This window comes from Balaenoptera acutorostrata, chromosome 2, assembly GCF_949987535.1.
Source record: "Balaenoptera acutorostrata chromosome 2, mBalAcu1.1, whole genome shotgun sequence".
Taxonomy (NCBI): Eukaryota; Metazoa; Chordata; class Mammalia; order Artiodactyla; family Balaenopteridae; genus Balaenoptera; species Balaenoptera acutorostrata.
Genome location: NC_080065.1, coordinates 167,635,173 through 167,657,090, shown reverse-complemented (window position 1 = coordinate 167,657,090; position 21,918 = coordinate 167,635,173). Strand labels below are relative to the sequence as shown.

General features: G+C 53.4%; 1 protein-coding gene across 5 annotated transcripts in view; it reads right to left on the bottom strand.

Moving 5' to 3' along the window:
* Positions 1-1,895: 1,895 nt before the first annotated feature.
* The window catches only part of TBC1D9B (TBC1 domain family member 9B), a 44,621-nt gene continuing 24,598 nt past the window's right edge, over positions 1,896-21,918 (bottom strand). The window contains exons 8-22 of one of the 5 annotated variants that reach the window (XM_057540614.1): positions 17,601-17,762; positions 17,139-17,289; positions 16,407-16,621; positions 14,777-14,894; positions 13,332-13,617; positions 11,463-11,592; positions 11,236-11,334; positions 10,400-10,468; positions 9,153-9,393; positions 8,673-8,738; positions 6,926-6,997; positions 6,614-6,664; positions 4,986-5,045; positions 4,293-4,399; positions 1,896-3,189 (exon numbers count right to left, since the gene is read on the bottom strand). In XM_057540614.1, coding sequence (XP_057396597.1) covers positions 2,503-3,189; positions 4,293-4,399; positions 4,986-5,045; positions 6,614-6,664; positions 6,926-6,997; positions 8,673-8,738; positions 9,153-9,393; positions 10,400-10,468; positions 11,236-11,334; positions 11,463-11,592; positions 13,332-13,617; positions 14,777-14,894; positions 16,407-16,621; positions 17,139-17,289; positions 17,601-17,762 — 2,514 coding nt within the window. In that variant the 3' untranslated portion in view covers positions 1,896-2,502. Of the gene's footprint in view, positions 3,190-4,292; positions 4,432-4,985; positions 5,046-6,613; positions 6,665-6,925; positions 6,998-8,672; positions 8,739-9,152; positions 9,394-10,399; positions 10,469-11,235; positions 11,335-11,462; positions 11,593-13,331; positions 13,618-14,776; positions 14,895-16,406; positions 16,622-17,138; positions 17,290-17,600; positions 17,763-21,918 lie in introns of those variants that run through there. The other 4 variants (XM_057540615.1, XM_057540618.1, XM_057540616.1 and 1 more) reach the window with 4 other exon arrangements.

Sequence of the window (21,918 nt, the reverse complement as noted above, 5' to 3'; positions counted from 1 at the left end):
TACAGTTATATTTACTTTCAGAACACAAATATATTTAAAACTTTATTTTTATTATCCATTTATTATTTAGTGTTACTGTTCTTGTTAAACATTTTATCATGCGAGGTTAAATAATGGATGAAAGTACTATTTTATTGTACATTTTTGTACCTTCTTTTATCACGTAAAAAGGATAGTGTCCTCTTTTATGTTGTTTACTTTCTTTGGTATATTCTCAAATTTATACTTCTACATGGCATATAAAACATTTATTTAAATTCCAGGACTTCCCTGGTGGTGGTCCAGTGGTTAAGAATCTGCCTTCCAATGCAGGGGACAAGGGTTTGATCCCTGGTCGGGGAACTAAGATTGCACATGCCACGGGGCAACTAAGCCTGCGTGCTGCAATTACTGAGCCCGTGCGAAGCGACGAAGAGCCCGCTCTCTGTAACGAAAGATCACGCATGTCACAACGAAGATCCCACGTGCCGCAACTAAGACCCGATGCAGCCAAATAAATAAATAAATATTTTAAAATTCCAAGTTATTTAAATCTTTCTAATTGATTACAATCAATTTGACTCTGCCAATTTTGTGGAATTCTTATGTATATCTCTACTTAATTTTATTATGACCAAGAACAGTCTTTTTTTTTTTTTGGCTCCATCAGGTCTTAGTTGTGGCGCGCGGGATCTTCGTTGAGGTATGTGGGATCTTTCGTTGTGGCACGTGGGCGTCTCTCTAGTGTGGCTTGCAGGTTTTCTCTTCTCTTGTTGTGGCCCGCAGGCTCCAGGACGCGTGGGCTCCAGAGCACGTGGGCTCTGTAGTTTGCAGCACACAGGCTCTCTAGTTGAGGCACGCAAGCTCAGTAGTTGTGGTGTGCAGGCTTAGTTGCCCCGCAGCATGTGGGATCTTAGTTCTCTGACCAGGGATTGAACCCACATCTCCTGCGTTGTAAGGTGGATTCTTTACCACTGGACCACCAGGGAAGTCCCAAGAACGTAGTCTTTCTAGCAATAAATTCTTTGAAATTAATTTATGACAAAGCATGTAGTCAGTTTGTGTAAATACTGGAAAGGAAATTACATTACTGACTTTTTGTTGTTGTTGTCATTAAGAAAGAAAACAGCTGTTCAGTTTCCTTGATGTTGTTTTGCTGCATTTATCGAGAAGTGACTCAGCAGTTGTAAACAAGGTAAAATCATGGAGATTGTTATTTTAAAACCATCCATAAAATCTAAAGAGATAGAAAATAGATTGGTGGTTCCCTGGAGCTGGGGGAGGGTACACGGATTGACAGCATATGGGCAGGAGGCATCTTTCCGGGGTGATGGAAATATTCTAAAGTTGAATTGTGGTGATGTTTGCACAACTCTAAGTTTACTAAAAAATCATTGAATTGTAACTTAAAACAAGTGAATTTTATGGTATGTAAGTTTGCCTCAATAAAGCTATTAAGTTTAAAACCAAAAAACAGCCACAGAGATGTTATCTTTTAGTACAAATAAGAGTGACCCTGTGTTGGGGGCAAACGCTGGACATGATGATCAGCTCCTGCTGCAAAGCTAAGGGGTCCTCATGGCTCAGCCTGTTGCCCGTGTCCCCACAGTCTGCTTTCTGAACCCAAAGGCTTGCTGCAGCCCAGGCCTGAGCACACATGTCCTGCACCTGGACCCAGGCTGTTTATACCTGCAGAGCAGGTTTCCTCTGCTCCTGCAGGTCTTCACAGGCCCTGCCCAGCCTGCATCAGCAGCTTCCATGTCCCCATCCTCCCTAGGGGTCTTGAACTCCCACCTCCTGTGAGAGACTAAGTGTTGGGAACCTCTGGAATATGGCCTGGGCCCCATACCTGCCTGGGGAGAAGCCAGGAGGCCGAAGCAGTGGTTGAGGGTCACATTAATTCTCTATACACAGTGTAGTTTTTAGTTCTTCCAGGGATTTATTAAGGCATTGAGCATAGTGTGATTTTTAGCCAACTGAAATGAATACAAGGAAATATATCAGGACCTGAGGGATATGTTTTTAAGGTTAATGGTGAGGACGACGAGCTGAAAGAGAACTGAGAGTAACACCTGTGCAGGGGGCACCCACCCTGGTGCAGCAGATGCTTTCTGCCCGTGTCCCCCAGCCAGAAGCTCAGGCTCAGGGGCTTCTGAAAAGCATCTCGAAGTTCTCACCATTTTGGTGCCCAATAGGCACTCGACCCCCCTCCCTGGTGCCAAGTGGCGGGAAAGCCCCCAGAGCACGCAGCTGCAGAAGAGGAGGTGGAGGACAGGGTGTGGCCTGGCCACAGTGCAGGGCAAGCAAGGGCAGATCAGAGAGCCCCTGACACTATGCAGGGGCCAGGAGGCCCAAGGCAGAACGAGGGGGTGGGGAGCCCCTGCCTGGGCCCCAACTGCGACTGTTCAGCCTTCTTTCCATTTACAACTCACTGCTTCTGGGGAGAACTGGAGGGGTGTGTCCTTAAAGAGAAAACAGAACGGGAGGGAGGGAGGAGAGGCCAGCCCCCAGGCCTTGGAGCCCTCAGCCCAAAACCGCAGACTGCTCATGGTCACTGGAGGTGCTAAACTGTCTCTCCACCTTCCTCTGGTCCTTGATCTTGAGTCCAATGTCTACCCTCTTCTCAAAGAAGTTCACCAGCACGGACTCCGTCAGGACGGAGGCCAGGATCTGCTCGAAGGAGACGCACCAGTCTGTGTCAACGGCGCCCCCACTGGGAGTGGTGGCCACGGGGCTGTGGGCCTCCCCACCCACCAGCACTGTGTCATCAGCCAGGTCCTCACACTGCAGGGAGCCCGTGCTGACCACTGAGTACGAGGACATGGACATGTCGTCTTTGGTTTCGTCGTCAGACAGAGGCTGGGAGGGGGAGCCCTGCCCCTCGCCGCCGCCCCCCTCGCCCACCACCTGGCTCTCCTGCGGTGCTTTCCCAAGGTGGGCGTCTCCACCCGCTTTGGCCTGGGGGTCCCCTGCAGCTGGCGGCTGAAGCTCCTGGGCCGCGTCTTGAGGGGGGTCTGGAGCTGGCGGCTCGCCCTCCTCAGGGGCACTGTCCCTGGTCTCTCTGCCCGACCATGCAGAGAACCTCCTCCCCACCTCCCCAATGCGGAGCAGCAGGCTGGCCACCGTGGCAATAGCGTGGTACAAGTCCTGCTCCATGGGGTCTTCGCTGAACATGTTGTAAAGCGTCTTGCACAGCTCTATGAACTGCTCCTTTTAAGGGGAAAAACAGAAAAGGGCAGGGAGATGGTAAAGAATGGGTCAGATTGCCCTCAGATGATCCAGACTCACAGTGCTGGCCATGCTGATTGGTGTGAGGGTGCTGTCCCGTTAGTTGTCTCCGTACACCTGTGTCTTGACATGTCCATTTCACAGATTAGGACACTGAGGTGCAGAGAGGGAAAGGGCTTTCTTTTCCAGCTGCCTTTCTTTCAGCACATATAGGAACATTTAGAGTCTCTCCCTGTCTCTATGTCCATTCTGTTAGCAGAGACAGACCTATTTCTATCATACCTTTCCAAACCCAGTGACTACAAGTGCTTCTTCACTGTGTTTTAGAATCACTCTGAGTTTTTTATATCTTTAATCAGAAGCGCCTTCAACTCTCCTTTAAGAAGCTCTTGAGAGAGTGATGACAAGGTAAGGCAGCTTGGGTTGGTTGAGAGGGGTGAAGAGGTCAGGTTCCAGGTCCTGAAACCATATTTAGGCTTCCTGGCCTGAGAATGGGATGAAACCTCCCTCCACGGCACCCCATTCTTCAGGCCTGTGGATGAGAGAGCACCCAGATTGCAAGGTCCCCCTTCGGGCAGAGCAGACCGTGGTCAGGCTGCAGCTCAACAACTGCCTTTGGTTACATGTCTGTGGTCCTGGCTGTAAGACCCTTGGCAAGATGCCACGGTCCTGACGCAGAGACCAGCAAACAAACATCGGGTGGTGGGTCGAGCGGGCCTGTGTGTGCACAGCTCCGAGCGGGGCCTGGCAGGGAGCAGAAGCACTGTGATGTTGTCTCATAAATGGTGGTGTGAGTCTCTGCCTTTTGAGGCGAACCTTCCCCAGTGCTCCTCTGGTTCACGGATACCGATTAAACCAAAGCAAGTCATCACCAGCGGAGTGTTCTGGACAAGGCCCTGAAGCAACTGACCCCTTGTCCTCCTAGAATAGTCCCTGACTGCTGCCTGACTAGATGTTCTAAAGGTAGGCAGGAGAATCCCTACATTCCAGGGGGTGCTGGGATGGTGGTGAGGTGCTGGGTGGGAGGGCTCAGCCTCGGTCAGAATTTTCCAGAAACATCTGTTGTGTGTTCTGATTGGGCCTACCTGGTTCATCTTGGGAAGATCCTTAATCGTCTCCTTCTGAACCTCTTTCTCCTTGGCCCACATTCGAAGGTAGTGCCGATAGTCGGGAGGGCTGGTTCCCTTCTCCTCTGCGAGTTGGGAGAAAAAAATTAATCTCCATCTGTCAAATGAGAGAAAGAGGGCTGGGGGCTGGTAGCAGGGGGTAAGTGGGTTTAAGTATTGTCTGGCACGGAGTTACCTGGGCCCTATTACAAAACACCCCGGCATTTGGGGAGGTGGTGATAGGAAAAAACACCCTAGAACACTCATGGGTCTCCCCTGAGTTATGCTGAAGTAGGTCTGAGCTAAGCTGATGAGGATGGCCCCTATCTGTCTTCCCCAAGATGGTGACAGAACCATGTGGAGGCTGGAGAGAGGGTGGCATGAGAAGGAGAGGCCGGCTGGGCACCTAGAGGAGTCCTGGCAGGGAGCAGGCACCCCCAGAGGGAGGCGGTGATGGCTGGGGGTGTTCACAGCTACAGGAGATTCAGGCCTGGGGCTGATGAGAGCTGGGCAGCTGATGGGCTAGGCATTCACCTCAAGGAGAGCTGTGGTGTCAGGCATACATCTGCCATCTCCCCAGGGTACGGGGCTCTTCTGCAGTGACAGGGCAACCAGACCCCACCCACCCTGGGGCCTCCACCAGCATCAGCAGATGTTGGCCTATATACACACCTCCTCTTTTTTCTTGGATGTTATTTCCAGCTCCCTCTTGCTCTTCCTGCTGTAGTGCTTCTGGACAATGGGATGAATAAAAAGAACAAGAACATGCTTCTGTTATGACTCCAAACCACTAAGGTCATCGAGTGGTCGGTCTAGTCTGTGCTCTCCTGCGGAAGCGGACCTGGCCCTGGGCCCTGGATGCTGCTTCTTTGCCTTCTCTGAGCAGGGCTGTCTCACTCCACCTGGTTACACTGAACCAGAGAGCCACTGAACCCTCACATCCTCTCTTTCAAAAGAATACAAGTCATACCACACAGTTCTTAAGTGAACGATGGCGCACGTTATGGGCAAAAAGTCTGAGACCAATGATTTCTATAGTTTCTGCTGATAAAGGTCAAACTCAGGGGAGTCCTAATTACCAATTCAACCTGCAACTGCCACACTAGCTGATGAGGAATTTTATGTACGTGAATCCTGCGCTCAGCACTGTATTTCTTAAAGTGACATATTTGCTGGAGTCTGCATACACCATGCTCCTTACGGTGACCATGAACTTGGGGCGAGCAGGCTGCCCAGCTTTTGCAGACCTGTTCCCTGAGGGAATGTGGCCGGTGGGGGGACCTCAGGTGGGACGGCAGTGTCCCAGCTCTGAATGGCCCTTGGCAGCTATGTGGTGGCAGGGAAGGGCGCAGCGCTCCGGGCTCAGGCTTCTCACCAGGGAACGGACCGCTGCCTGTAGGCTACGTGAGGTCTGAGGACAGGGATCTGTACGCCGAGTCCCTGGCCTCTCCTGGAAGTGCCTGGGACAAGCCTAAAGCACCCTTGATTTGCTCGAGTATAACAGAAGATACATCTGTTTCTTTAGTTTGTATACTTGAAATCAAGGTCCTCAAGCTTCATAGTCAAGTTAAGTAAGCCTTTGGCACTGTCAACAGGATCGCTTTGGGTATCTTGATGATATCTTGATAGTACCTTTTAATTTCCCTTTTGAGCGTGTATTATCCTTGGTGTGTTATTACCTATCCCCCATGAGAAATTATAGGGCGGTGTTTTGGTTGGTTTTCTAGGTGTATTACATACCACCAGCTTGATTGCCAAATCCCAGGCCCAGAATGCCCCATCACCCTGGACCCAGTACTCCCAACAGGTTTTAAGTGTAGCACAGGGATGACTTCTAATAGGCACTCAACATACGTATTTTTCCCCAACAAAAAAGTTGTGTGGAACATGAAAATGTTTCCAAAGAAAGCATCTACCACTCTCCTGCACCTCTGCTCAGCTGTGCTTTGTCTGTTTCACAACGACAGCTTTGCAATGATAGCATTTTGTGTTTTCCTACGACCATGACGACAGAATACTTTCTGCATGTGGCTGGGGAGGTGACACCCTAGTGCCTGTGCAACACCCGCTATACTGTGTGTCCTCATTTACTGCCCCCACGCAAGCACAGCAGCTGCCCCTCTCCACCCCAGTCCACGGCTGGCTCTGGGTCCTCCTCAGAACTTAGCCACACAGGAGGCGTCTCTGGAACTAAGAGCTTCCAGGCCTCCTGACCATGCAGGGGAGCGTTCAGGAGATAAAACCCAAGGCCCTGGGGAAGCCAAGTGCAAAGGGGGCGCCCCTGCCCCCCAGGCACTGACCTTGAGCCTCCCAGGGCAGGAAAAGATCCAGGTCGGAGGCCAGAGGAGATGCTGGAAGGGACAGCAGAGGAGGAGCAGAGGCAGAGGGAGGGAGAAGCCCGGGCCCGGGAAGGCAGAGACAAGAGAAACAGGAGTGAGAACACCCCCGGGGGGCCTGGCCCTAGAGAGAGAGGCAGCTTCCCCCGGCTCTCGCGCCGCGCCTCCCCACCCAGCACACTCCCGGAGCCCGTGGAGGGCCGCCAGCCCTGCAGGCGCCCCGCAGCAGTGCTGCTCGGCACAGGGCCTGAGGCCAGTGGAATACAGAGTGCTCACCTTCTGAGGAGCTGTTCTCGGTGAAATAATGGGTCGCTTCCAGGGCTGACTCAGCCTCCTCTGGGCTCAGGGCTGTGCTCGGAGTGAAGGAAGAGTGAGGGCAGGAGGGAACAACTTGATTCTCACCGAACGAAACCTCCCTGAGCCCTGGACAAAGGCCCTCCCCCCACCTGCCACTGCGTGCTCCACAGCTCCCAGCCCCACCAGTATGGTGTGCGGTCATAGTGGTAACAGCTGACAACTGATTCTGGCTGACTCGTGCATTGTGTTTGAAAATGTAATATATACATATCCCGGATAAAAATCCAGTCAGTGCAGCTGGGAGTTGGTTGAGCGGCCATCCTTTCTCCCACCCTATGATGATACGGCCCAGAGGATTCTTTTGGGATGTTTTATGCTCCTGCAGGTACATATGCAGGGACCGGCCAGGCACAAGTGACTTGTTCTCACTTTATACACTTGGGCGTTGTTCCACACCAGCACATACTGGCCTGCCTCATTTTGCAATAAAGTAGTCTTTGGGGTGTCGGATCCACTTGGTTCTGTGCAGGGGGCTTATTCTCCCCATTGTACGGAGGGGGAGGAAGTGAGCGAGTTTTAACAGTGCGTGGCACAAGGGGAGGTGGCAGGTGTGGGCCGCCACTAGAGCCCTAGATGAAGCAAGGTGGGCAGAGGTGGCTTGGGAGTGGCAGGGCTGGCCGCACGTGCCGTCATGGACAGGCTCTCGGCACAGTGGGGTCTGCCCAGCCCAGGCCTCTCTCTCAGCAGAATGAGAGGTGGCCTATACCAATCTTTCCATGGAAGTGTCCCCAAGGCCACTGTTCCTTGTTGCGTTACAGGGAAAAACCAGCCACAGGTGAGAATATCTGTGTCAGGAGCAGTTGTCTCTCCAACTCTGGATGCAGAGAACAACCCTGAGGGAAACTTTAAAACTACAGTCTGGGCCCCGCCCCAGGCCAATCAAGTGAGAGACTCTGGGATGAAAAATCACTCAGGCCAACTCTGAGGCAGCGCTGACTCCCAGGGGCAGGTCATGAACAGCAGCAGGAACCCAGGACAGCTCCACCCCAGAGCAGAATCCCTGGGGCCAAATTTTCACCTGCCCGTCTCAATTCCCTCCTGTGAAAATGGGGAAGCCCTCCCCCCTGCACTTGGAGAACTCTGAGTGGCCACCCCTGCTGAGCCAGGCGAGCTAGGCTGATGAAGCAGTGAGACCCCATGCTTTGGGACCAGCTACTGTGGACTATCCACTGTCAGTGTCCCAGCAGGCCCGGCACTGCTAGAGAAGCCAGAGGAGAGCAGCCATACACCAGGGCCCCCCGGCCTTGGCACTCCCAGGCCGCTCCTCTGGTGAGAAACAGGAACCCTTGAGAGACTTAAGGATAAGCTAATGAACACAAGAGACTCAAACCTGAATATCCACTCCTGTGAGTCCCCCTCATGAGGGGGTGTTCTAGTTGAGTGACACAGTGCTCCATCTGGGCCTTTGCCTGTGGGCAGAGTCCTCCCTGAGACTCCCGCACATCCCTTCCCAGGCCACTCAGGTCATGGCCCTGCTCTCAGACCAAGACTGGGCTGGGCTTCAGCCCCCATGCTCTGGCTCCTCCACGCTCTCTGTCAGGACGGGTGGGTCTCCTAGCTGCCACAAGGCCCAGCACTCCACAGAGGCCTGTGCCTTGGAATGCTGCAGCTCCAGCTCTGGACACGTGAGAAGCCCTTGCTGAGGAGTGGGACGGGAGGCTCTCACCTGGAGGCAAGTGCAGCTTGTAGAGCACCTTGAGCTTCTCTGTCAGGTCCCCATGGTACATCCTACCTGTGGAGGAAGGCCAGCAAGGAGGCACGCTGGCAAGGGGGCACGAGAGTCCCACGGCCAGTCCACATTCGAATACCTCCCCTTCCAATGGGTTCTGGTGGGACCCTCCTCGCCACCTGACTCTCTCCTGGACAGGACCCTGGGGGTGAGCACCAGGCCTCTGGCTTTCCCCTTCTCTGGGGCCTGCAGACCCGGCCTCCAGCAGTGGACTGAGGGAGGGGAGGGGAGGGAGGGCTCCCATTGGACCTCCATGTATCTCCAGTGGGAAAACTGCACTTCCTTTAACAAGGGTCAAGGGCTCCAGGCTGCCCTCAGCTCGCTGCAGTGGGAAGACTGGCCAGGACTGGCATCTGAAGGCTTCCTCAGAAAGGGCGTGGGCACGGACAGGCCCCTGCAGGCCCTGGGGCCACTCACTCATCCCTGTCACGAACTCCTTGAAGTTGATCAGCGAGTCCTTATTTTCATCCAGGAGCCGAAACATGCGCCCCGCCAGCACGGGTGTGTGGGAGCCACAGGCCCAGGGCGTCAGGCTGGCGAAGAGCTCCCGGAACTGGTTCGCGTCAATGCGGTACTGCTCCAGGTAGGGCAGGCTGGGGTCCCGACGCACGGCTGCAGGGTGGCTGCTCCCCCAGTACTGGCTCGCCAGCTGCTTGGCCTGCAGGGGGCATAGCCTGGTGAGACGGCCTGGCCTCCTGGCCCCTGGGTGCTTAGGATTACCAGGCTGCTTGGTGTGTTCACCCTCCTCCTCCATCCAAGTCTGCAGAGTCCTGGATAGTGAGCACTGGGCTAGACACAGCATCTCACAGAACCTCCTGCGCTGGTACCATCAGCCCCTTGTTTACAGCCGTGGGAGTCAAGACAGGGCCCTAGGACTGCCAGCCACGGCGGCCAGAGCGGGTGAGAGGCGGCACTGGCTGGACTGCTCTGACCTTAAGGCCACAGCGGGGCGGTTATCTTGGGGGTTGAACCAGAGGCAGCTGGAGGGGCAGATGGGACCCGACAAGGAGATCGGAAAGGCATTGTAGACGTGGCTGTTTCTGCCTGCTCCTCACACCCTTTCCCCTTCTTCTGTTAACAGCACCTGAACTTTTCTTGGAGAGTCCCTCTTGTCCCACCCTCAGGCCGCGGGGTGGGCACGTGGCCCAGTTTTGGGTCAGCAGCAAACACCCTCCGGTAGCCACAGCACCTAACTTGGGTCATTCCAACAATCAACCCTCGGCTTTGTGCTAAAACCACTTAGAAAGAAAAATTTTCTTTTCACTGGGGTTACTGAGAGGACAGGATGACCTTGGAGGTGCTGACAACAGTCCTGCCACTTTGTAGGAAGAGCGGTCCAGGTGATACCTGAGGTAGGGGAGCTTGACAGGATGTTGGAACACCTAGATACAGTCATGCCTGAAGCTGTGCATTCCTAGACTCTTCAGTTTCATGAGCCAATGCATTCCCTCTTATATAAGCTGACTTGAGTGGATTTTCTTCCACTTAAAAGACTGTCCTGCCTAAACTCCAAGAAGGATTAAATTCTACCATGTGAACTTTGTAGTAACTGCATCTGAGGATGCTTTTAAATCTACTTGTCTCCTGGCAGGAGGCTGCTACGCTGAGGATGAATTTAGGGGACTAGGATGGGACAGTGGTCCTCCCTTGTTCTCGGCTGTCACCTTAAACACCATGTAAAGGTCCTCCAGCTCTTCAATTGAGAAACCAACGTCCCCAGGTATAGCTCGGACCTAGAAGGAAAGAGAAACAGGAAGTATTAATGAATTCTCAAGTTCCTGCTCTTTGAGAGAATCCCCATGTGGATGAGGGCGAAGACACGAACTGCCCTCTTGGTGTTACCAGCTGGCTGAGCACATGAGGGTAGTCCATTCAGGAAAGAAGGTGTGGTCCACACTCTTACCCCTCATCACCCATCCTGCCACTAATTCACACTCCCTGAGCTCCTTGCTGGTGGGCACTGGGGGTGCCTTTCTGAACACCCAGTCAGGGACACAGGGTGAGGGGCGGTGATCAAGAAACTGCTATCTGGATCCCTCGAAAGGTCCTGGCACTGGCTCTTTGGAAGGTGACCTAGAACTTCCCAGTAACTTCTCTCTCCAGAGACAGGAGGACAAAGGCTTGCAGCAGAGGTCAGCGGGCTGAGTGGATGGAAGGCTGGGTGGCTGAGTGTCGCTACCCAGGGGCAGGGGTTAAAGCCAGGCCTGAGGGCTCAGTCCAGAGTGGGATCATGCTTAGCCTTTAGGCATTGAGGCATCAGAGAAGATTCCCTGTGACCAATCCACAAGCAGAAAATTGTGACCAGCCCTCTCCCCACTTCCCTAAGTTTGCACCTTCACTCCTGGATTCCAGTCCCACACAAGACAGGGCTAGGGGACTCTGCATCCTGCTTCTCGGGGAAGTCTGGAGATTGCTCGGCAGGAGCAGTCCACTTGGTCACCATCCCCACCCCGGCTCCAGCCTGCACCCTGGGGCCATGGGAGCCCGGGCCCGTCCGTACCACACTCCTCTTGGCCGTATCCTCCAAGGACTGGATCACTTTCAGCCTCTGTTTAAACCGCATCTGTTCAATGTCCTCGGCCCTCAGGCTGCTGAATTTCTACCAGTCAGAGATGATTCAGTGAGATAAGGTGGAACCACAGAGCAGAGGACAGCCACCCGCCATGGCCAACTGCACCCATGGCCCCATGGAGTGGTCTGGCCAAGAAGCCCCCAGGGAATGCTGACCTCATATGACACCTTCAGGAGGTCGAAGATGTCCACCTCTTCAGGAGGGTCATCTCCACTGGTCAGCAGGGCATGGAGGTGTGGGATAGGAGGAGAGACACTCTGCTTATTGACCACATTATCCAGGTATCTGTAAGGATTAAAGGACAGAAATCTAGATCACCCACAGGTGACAGGGGTGTCTTACCCATGGCTAAATGATGTGGAGAGACCTAATTTGCCCAGACTCCCTATCAATGAGCGAGTGTGCTGAGGGCTGGGCATCCTCCAGGAGAGAGAAAGATGAGCCACTGCAGGGAGGAGGGGGAGAGGCACGCCCTGGTGGGTACCCTGGCAAATCAGGGATGCCCCCTGGAGGCAGTGGAGAGGCTTGAGCACTAACTCTGAGAAAGCTAGGCTGTCCACTGGGGTCCCACGGAGGGGGGGCGGCCTTTACAAGTCCAGACCCTACCAAACCAGGAGAGAGGTTTGTCCCAGCTGGAGGGATGACACGCTTCCTCCATCTGGCGGGTCACTGGGCCAGATGTGAGGACTCCTTGCCTGGCCAGGAAGAATCAGGGACCAAAGGAGTGTCCCAGGAGGAAGGCGAGGGAGAAGCCCTGCTGTGGGGGTGTCCGAGGAACACAGCCTCGGGACAGGGCCTGACTTTGGCTCGACTAGCCCAGCCAGGACCTCACACTCTCCCAGGCTCTCTGGCCGGGCCTGACACTCAGGTGGGAGACACCCACTGGCTCCGGCACCATTCCTGGTCAGGCCCTGCTGCTGAGGAGGGGCCCCATCTGTCTGGCGTGGGAGATGGGCATGAAAACCACTTGCCGACTCTGGTCACGGGCTGAGTATCTTGTCATCACTGAGGACAAAGAGCTAGCATGGCCCATAGCAGAGAATCAACAACTCTGCCAGCCTGGGACCCTTGCAGGTTCCCAGTCAGCACCTGGGCTGGCTCAGCAGGCAGGTGGCAGCGTTCCTGGCTGTTCCCGGTGGCTGGGAGCATTCCAGGCTGGGCAAATACATGCACGTGGGCTGGCAAGGCTGTATAGAGCTCAGGGCCTGGGCCACAGTGAGGACCCCCCCCCCCCAGGAAGGCACCTGGATATAAAGGCCTTGAAGGCCAGGCTGGGGGACTTAGATCCTTTGTCCAGAAAACCACCAGTGGCACAGGGAGTCCCCATGTCCCAAGGGAGGAACAGGGTCAGATTCTGATCAGGAAGAGCCCTGTGGGATGCTGGTGGATGAGACTGGAGCAGGGAAAACTGTGACGATGCAGACACAGGGCCCTTGGCAGGGGTGTCATGGGTCTGCCCTGAGGCTGTAGGGGTTGAAGGGAGGGGCTGGACGCCAGAGAGAGTCCACGAGGATGGGATGCGGGGACTGAGGGAGGACGAGCCAGCCAGGATGACCCTGGGCCTTAGGCATGCCTGGTGGATATCAGCTCATTCAGCAGCTACCGTAGGCCCAACATGGGCCCTTGTCTAGGTGATGGGGTGAGAGGGATGCTGCTGAGCTGGGAAAGGCACGACCAGGACTGCTTTGCGGGAGTAACAGACACCCAGCCTTCGCTAGAGGCGGGAGGCCCTGCTCTTCCGGCTGCCTCCTGCCCACCAAGCCCTCTAGCCCAGTGTTCTCTGGCCCACTACCTGTTTTACCTTCTCCCAGCACTTATTACTACTCCAGTACTCTTCTGCCTCCTTCCAGAAAGGAGGCTCTCTCCGCCCCCCTGGAGTATCCCCGGGTCTAGCCCTGTCTGGGCGCTTGGTAGGTACAGTCCCAGGATGCTGACCAAGGAGCACATAGGGCTGGGGAGGCGGGGGGTGCTGCAGTCAGTGCTGGCCAGCTCCCCAGCAGGAGGAGGGAGGCCGGCTCGGTCACCTGCCCAGGACGGTCATGGCCTCGCCCTCGTCGCTGCAGCCCAGTAGCTGCTCCATGTTGGCATCCAGGATGGCCAAGGCCACCTGCAGGATCACCTTGATGCCCTCATAGAAGAAGCAGTCAACAATGACCGCAGCACTCTCAAAGGGCATGACGCTGAGGAAGAGGGTCAGGAACCAGGAGAGCGAGATGCTGGAAATCACCCCCAGGTCCTGCATCTTCTCGGAGAGCTGGGGCAGGAAGTCTCTCGTGAGCTCTTCGAAGATGCCTTGGTCCACCAGGGCCCCTAGGGAGAGAACGAAGGAGTCTGAATGGTGAGCTCACACCCCTGACTCAGGCAGGACCTCATGTGGGACCCCAGGGTCTGAGTTGCAAGAAGCCCACCTGGTCCCCAGCCAGCTCTGCTTACAACTGAGGGCTGGAGGTGGGCAGGTGGGGTGGAGAAAACAAGAATGGAAAAAATCCTGTAAGTTTCCTTTCTACTACTTCCAAACCACTGTGTGAAAAGAACGATTTCTTCCACTATACTTGGATTTTCTTTTTGGGAAATACTAATTTCTCTCTAGGGCGTCAGAAGTAAACAGTGAGCAGCTGCATAGCACAGGGAGATCAGCTCGGTGCTTTGTGACCACCTAGAGGGGTGGGATAGGGAGGGTGGGAGGGAGATACAAGAGGGAGGAGATATGGGGATATATGTATATGTATAGCTGATTCACTTTGTTATAAAGCAGAAACTAACACTCCATTGTAAAGCAATTATACTCCAATAAAGATGTTAAAAAAATAATAAATAAAATAATAAGAAAAATTAAAAAAAGAAAAATAAAAACAAACAAAAATAACAAAACAAAACAAAAAAAAGAAGTAAACAGTGATCTCAGTAGCTTGTGTGTGTCCTGACCTGAAGCTTGTGAACAGATGCAATTCTAAAGGACCCCAAGAGTGGAAACCCCCAAAAGCAAACAGTAAGGGAAGGACATTTTAGAATAACAGACTTAATTATGTATGTAATTAAATATATTTGCAAGTGCACTTCCATTTAATAACACAGATTCTACTGGCTGTGAGTTCCTAACAGTTGACGTGGGGGTATAACTATATGCTCTAGTTGTGATACTGGAAATTTTCCACAATAAAAATGTTTAAGAAGAGTTAGATGGATATGAATTTAGGCCCCAAGCTAACTTCTTCTCTCACTGCCAGCAACTCCTAGGGAATCGCATAAAGTCTGGGAGAGACGGCTGGGGTCTGTGTTTGGCTCTCCACTTTTTAGCTGTGTGAAGATTTAGCAGCTTCCTAATCTATGGAGCGGAAGCTGTGACTGTCTGCAGCCCAGGGCAAGGCTGTGAGGCCTCCAAGAGCTCACCTGTGGGATGTGCTGAATGTAGACCTTGCCCAGGGAGGCCTGCCACCCCCACAGGGAGCTGCCAGTCTCGGGCACTCACCCACCACCCTGGTGTTGTAGTAGTCGGGCAGCATGCGTTCACAGAGGGCCACCAGCAGCCAGAATGCCTCCTCCTCGCTGCCATAGAGCAGGAGCACTGAGGTGACGATGTTCATGGCCTATGGGCACAGAGACAGTTAGGGGGGGTCATGGAGCTGTCCCCTCCCAAGTGGTCTATGCATCCTCCTCTACCAGCAAGCCTGGCAACAACAAACTCTTCCACCCAACTCTGGGCAACTTGCCAAAAGGCAATTTGCAGGAAATCAATTTGACCAAAATGGTCAACCAAGTTCCTCAAACTGGGCCTGCAGGCATTTGGACACCCGAGAAGGCGAGGCCCTTCTTCGGCGTGGTGTCTGATGTCACAGGTGCAGCACAGGGCCAGAAGGATGTGTGAGTGAGCTGCGTGCAATGGCCACATGGCTGCAGGGAGGCCATGGCAAAGTAGCGACCACGCACAGCCTGAGCTGATACCAAGGCTTGTAAGAAAAAGCTTCAGTGGTGGCAAATTATCTTAAAAATGATTTAGAGCCAGCACACTGGTTTTCCATGCACTGGAAATATGTCCTACAGAACACTGGTCCTACAGAAAAGTGATTTCTCTGAAATCCAGAGGCAGTCACAGGGAAACAGAAAGCCACCTGACCTGGCCATGAAAATGCCCACTAGATTTAAAATCAAATGCCCCTGGAAATGCAAATCAAAACTGCAGTGAGATGCCACCTCATACCATTAGGATGGCTACTATCAAAAAAACAGAAAATAACCAGTGTTGGTGAGGGTGGCGAGAAACTATAGCCCTTGTGTATTATGGGTAGGAGTAAAGAATGGTGCAGCTCGTGTGGAAAATGCTATGACAACTCCTCAAAAAATTAAATATATGATCCAGCAATTCCACTTCTGGGTATAATGCCCAAAAGAACTGGGTTTGGATATTGTACACCTATGCTCATAGCAGCACTATTCACAATAGCCAAAATGTGGAAGCAACCCAAGTGGCCATGGATGATGAATGGATAAACAAAACACGGTGTATACATACAATGGAATATTCTTCAGCCTTAAAAAGGAAGGAAATTTTGACACATGCTACAACATAGATGAAACTTGAGAACATTATGCAAATGATATAAGCTAGTCACAAAAAGACAGTACTGTATGATGCTTATATGAGGTACTCAGTCAAAATCATAGAGACAGAAAAGATAATGGTGGTTGCCAGGGGTAAGCAGGGGAGTTGTTTAATGGGTACAGTTTCCATTTTGCAAGATGAAAAAGAGTTCTGGAGACGGATAGTGGTGATGGTTGTACAATGATATGCCTAATGCCACTGAACTGTACACTTAAAACGATTAAGATGGTAAGTTTTATGTTATGTATATTTTACCACAGACACAAAACAATCAAACGCCTCAGGACCCAGACCAGAAGCACATACATGGCATGGGGATGAGGTGAGCGATGAACACTGCTCCTAGTTTCATCTTTTTCTGTGATTAGGATCTTCCTGGGGGGGACAGGGCACAGTTGCAGGTGTGTGAGGCCATCACTTAGGCCCAGGGCCATGGGGAGCTGCTCCTGTGAGCTTCTGGTGGGAGGTGCTGTCTCTGAACCCTGCTAAGCCCCTGTACCTGGCAGTAGCCAATGGTGGGGTTTCGGAACGCGTAGGCAGTCAGCACCCGGCGGAGTGCAGCGATCCCGAGCTCATTCTGGAAGGCAGGGTGCTCAGGCATGGAGCGGTGGAGGTCTCGCTCGATCTCCTCCGTGGCCAGGCTGTTCTTCCCCGTGGACTTCTCCACCAGCTCAGCATAGTAGCCAGGGTGAGTCACCATCTCATTCCAGGCCCCTGTGGAGACAGAGCTGGTGTAGCTGTCTCCCCCCTCCTCCCCTCCCGGGACTCTTGAGGGCAACAGGGCAGGGTGGAGACGTCAGTGCACTGCAGAAGAGAAGTGGCACTTTGGGGCTGCAGGGAGGCCAAAAGAGTTGGCCAGGTGCCAGGCAGAGTTTCCCTCATGACTGCTTCTGAGAGGAGGCACCCCACCCAAGTTCCAATGGCTGACTTCCCCTCCTGAAACCATCCAAGTGGCCAAGGGTGTGAGTGTTGTCAGAGCCTGCCCCAAGGAAAGGAGGCCTCAGGAGGCCTGTTTGCCTTCCACTGCCGGTGGGAAGGCACCACCCCACTGGTGTCTGCTCCCCGGAACGCCCCTCCTGGCACACATGAGCTTCACTACAGCTGAGAGTCCTGTTCCCGCCCTCTCAAGGCTGGTGGTTCCTGCCTGGCCGACTCAGGAGGCCTGCTGGGGGTCCGCCGAGCTCCCACATGGAAGCTGAGGCCGTGGGGCCGTGAGGCCAGGGCCTTTTACCAGAGAAGAGGAGCCACAGCTCCCCCCGGAGGCTCTCGGGGATGCCCTTCAGCACCAGCTCCCGCGTCCTGGTGGTGCGGTACATGCACATGCCGCGCCCGAACTCAAAAAAGTGGATGTTCCATGACTCCTCTTTCATCTTCTCCTTGGCCTGGGGGAACAGCAGACAGGGGGTCTGTGGATGCGACCCGAGTGCTGAGGCAGGTGCCGGGCCCTCCACCTCTCCTCCAAGGGCTTGTGGCGGAAATGCCACGAGCCCAGGCTGGGCTGCGCACGGCATCACCCTCGGGCGTCAGGGACACGGGACCCCCTGCAGAGGCCTGAAGCCCATGACCAGCACTGCTGAACAGGTCACGCAGGGTGTCCCTGGGCACTGCACATGGTCACCCAAGGGCCGCAGACTGGCCCTGCCCTTCCCCCTATCTGGCCTGCATGGTGGTGGAGCCCCGAGTCTGGGCTTACCCCCTTGGCTCCCAGGTCCTCCATGGGCGTGTTTCTCTGGAAGAGTTTGAGCAGGCCCTGGGAAGCAGTTGGAGCCTCCTGTGCATGGGACCCCTGGAGGCCACCGAGGGGTGAGGTCGGGCTGGCAGGCTGTTCTGACACCTCCTGAGGAGCTGGGGAAGACTGGGAAATACAACATGGGAAGGAAAGCACTGAGTGAGTGAGCTGCCCCACTGCCTGCGGGGTGGCTGTGCGGGAAAGAGCAGGCCATGCTGTGGCTCAGCCCTACCTCCTCTCTGGCCAGACACACACCTGTGTTGTCCTCCTTCACCAGGGACAGGTTCTGGTGCTCATCCTGTCAGGCCCTCTCTCCGTGAGGTCAGGGCCAGGAGAGGAGAAACCGCAAGGAGACAGCTCCACGTGCCCCTTCCTGAACTCTGTGTCCCCTACAAGGGCTTGACTGGCAGCACTCGTGGCTGCTCCCTGGGATGCCCTTCTTGCTCCAGCCTCTGGGGTGCAGACCCTGCCGAGCCCTGTAGGGACAGCTGCTGGTGGCGTCTGCCCGGACTGTTCTCGAGTCCCACCATTGTAGCGCTGCCCCATGGGGCCCCTGGCCACAGTGACCGGCTCAAGTGGGGAGTGCTGGGAAAGAGCACTGGGGCCCCCACTGGAGCCCAAGCATGGAGGCGAAAGCGGAGCAGAGGCAGGGTGACATCAGGCCTGCTCACCCAGTACGTCCCGAGACTGATAGCCTGCCTCACCCTTTTCAGACTGACAGAGTCCTAATTGAGGGCATGCCTCCTGCAGGTGCCCTCAGTGACAGCTGAGTGTGGGAAGGAGTCCCCTTTCCTCTCCTCCCTCCCTCAGGCCCTGTCCACTGCACCCTCAAGGGCCCCTCAAAGAAGAAGGGGCTCCCAGGCCCTCTGAGGGCTGGTGGCTGTCTGCAAGGCTCCCTGTCTCTGGGCCACTTGCCTGGTGTGTGGTGTGGCCTACAGTGGCCACACATCTCTTGGGCCACACCACCTCTTTCCTCTGGACACTTGTGCAGCTCAAGACCGGGCTCTCCTTGGCAGTCCGCCACACTTGCAACAAGGCTGTGGGGCTTTGGGAGGCGAAAATAAAGACACAGGCCTAGAACTAGGTGTGTGGGGAGGGGGTCCCCACCTGTGGGCCATCTCTAACCATAAACAGGGCGCTGGTATGGCTGTAGGACCCTCCCCAGTGTAGGAACCTGGGAATCTGCTTTCCTGTTGCACGGATGGCCAAACAGCAAGTGGAATGGATCCTGGGTGGTTCTGGGAACATACTGGGGGGCAATATGGGGCTGGGAGAAGAAAAGGGGGGCATCAAGGACAAAGGTCTAAAAGGAAGCCCTAACATCCAGGGTTCTTCCCCTGGCTTTCTGGAACCCCTACCCCCAGCCCTCACCCAGCAGGGCTAGTGAGGAAGTTCTTAGTACCCTTCAGGTACAGTGTGGGTGACACCAGGCAACAGCCCCTGCTTGTGGATTATGTTCTACCTGCAGGCACCTGACTTCAAGGTGAGTTCACTGCCGTGGGCAATGGCCTGGGCAGGGAGCTTGTTCCCTAGGCCGGGGGTCAGGTGGAACAGAGTCAGTGCCCACTCTGCCTGTCCTCCTCTCAGCTCCCTCCCCAAGTGCCCACCAGCAGGAACAACACCGCTCTTGGGTGGACACTGGTCACTGGCTCCCTTGAAGCCACTTCTCCTTCTGCCAGCAGTGGCTTCCAATTTTGGGGCGGGGGGCACAACACATCTCTCTCCACTCTTGGACCCACACTTCGTGGAATCCACTGAGGTCTGCGGTGGTGGCCGCAAGCTAATGAGCATTTCCCAGGCCTGCGGGGGCTTGCGGGTACTGTGTCGGCCACTCTGCAGGGAATGTCGGGGTGAGCCAAGGAGGGTGCAGGGGCTGCACCACCGTGCTGGTGCCACACGTGCCCCGGGGACGGCGCTGAGCCAGTGGAGAGAGCCCGGCTCTGACGACAGGCGGCCAACTGTGTGGACTTCTTGGCTTCGTGGGCCAGTGGGCTCCCCTTCTGCGTGCTCCAGTCTGAGCTGAGTTTCTGCCCTTGTGCCTGTCAGCTCTGATCCCACTGGCCGTGGTCAAGCAGGGGTGCTGGACACCTCCCCCCCAGACTTTCACCCTCTCTGTGTTCCTTACGTGAGAACCCGCACCACAGCTGCGATGGCTTCACGGGGAACACATGCTAAACTCATCAAACTGTGCTATTTCAATATGTACAGCATATCGTATACCAAATTTACCTCAGTAGAACTGTTTTTAATCAAAAGGAAAAAAAAAAAAGAGAACTCTGCTAGGTTCATATCCACAGCCTGCCCCTCTGCCCCTGGCTGGTGTTTTCAAAATGGATTTTAGATCAACTAAAATACATTTTCATGACAAACTACCCGAATCCAGGGACATGGCCCCAGTCCAGACCCCAAGCATCCTGATGCAGAGAGCCTGCTTCTGGCTCGAGGTTCCCTGCAGGGACAAGGACACAGAGGGACTTGCAGGCCACAGAGCACCGCAGAGAATCAAAAATCTCAGTGCCGGAAAGGAGACTGACTCAAGGATGTGACCTCAGCAATAACCATCCTTTGTGGTTCCTGGGGTGATGGTGAGCTCACAGACCCAAGCTGCCTGGGAATCCAGTCTCTCTCTCCTTCCTCTTGGTAACTGTCTCACACATTTTTCCAGCGCAAACCTCCCAAACCACCCATCTTCCTCACTTCCTACTGCCAACTACTGAACTGAGCAAGCAGAAGCAGGAGCAATCTGACAGCTATCCACGGTCACTCCCACCGGCCCACCTTCCCACATCTGTGGCCACGCATGCCAGGCCCAACTCTACCCCGACTCAAGCCCAAGATCTACCGCTCTCGCCTCTAGGACCTTCTTCTGGCAACTGCCCCCTCTCCACTGGATTAATTACCATCAGCATAGAATCATGCTGTTGTCCCTACAAGCCCTTCCCGTTCTTCAACTGGGTGGTGCTCACATGTTATGTCCACTTTTGTGAAAGTGCATCAAGCTGTGCACTTAGGATCCATGCACTTTAGAGTATATACATCACACTCCGATTACAAGGTCACACCCTGACGGGACCCCTGTGATTCTCAGCTGGCCTTTCTACAAAGTTTCTGGAAAGAGATGCCTAAACTCACTGTATCCTTTCCCTCTCTTTCCAGTGTTTTCTTGAGAAAGTGTCAGAAAATGTATGTTTATGTTCTAACAGTTACCTTTATACTAATGTCTTTATATAGTACCCTGGGTCCCCTCTTTTTATACACTGGACTCCCTCCTAGGGGCAATACTAAAATTAGCGAGTAGCCCTGATCTTCCCCCTCCACTCCTTTCCCTGCCGACATATAATTTAAAGTGATATACCTTGCTCTTACTTAATAAGGCAGTCAGTGAGCTTATTCTACTTTCCATACCTTCTTTTCTCATGTTTTCATTGTACTCTATGTATTCAGAGCATATAAAATTACACATGACTTGTCACCTTTATCCTTGTTATCTAGTCCTATTTCTACAGCTAGATACATTCAATGCTCCCACCAGACCTTCTGCCAAAGCCTCTTCCATCATCTCTTGGTTGTCTGATGTTGTTCACTATTAGATTCCTCAAACGCTGATAGCTTCTGTGAATTCCTGCATGTTCCTGACGGCCTGTGGTCTTGATACCTGAACGTCAGTTTGCCAGATAGAAAATCCTGGGGTCACAGCTTTTTTACTGTATATCTTACAAAATGTTACTCTATTTGTATAAAATTTTGCTATCAAAATGTCTGACACCTCTCTGATTTTCATTCCTTCATAAATGACTTGGTCTTTCTTGACTGGTTGCCCAAAATAATTTTTTTAATCTTTAAAATCTGATAGTTTTACTAGATTATATCTCAGTGTGTATATACTGCATACTATTCTGTATTTATTTTCCAGTTGTACACATGCTCTTCCACCAGGCAGGTTTAAGTCTTTTATGTTCAGAAAACTTTTCTTGAATCGTGGTTTCTATCAGTTGTTATTCCACAGCTTTGTTTTTCTTTTTTAGGGAGCTACGTTATACAGAAGTTGGATTTTCTTTGCCTGACTTCTTTATCACTTCTCTTGACTACTTTTTCTCTCTCTCTTTATTGGACTCTCCTCTTACAGCCTTTCCCCCCCGAGTCTTGTCCTTATTTCCCTTAATGGACTTTCTGTGGGGTCTATTCATTCTTGTGCTCTTGGTTGTATGATATTTATTTCTGAAATATTTCTGTATTCTTTTCTAATTCTTTCCTGACTCCTGTCAACTCTCTTTTCACATTT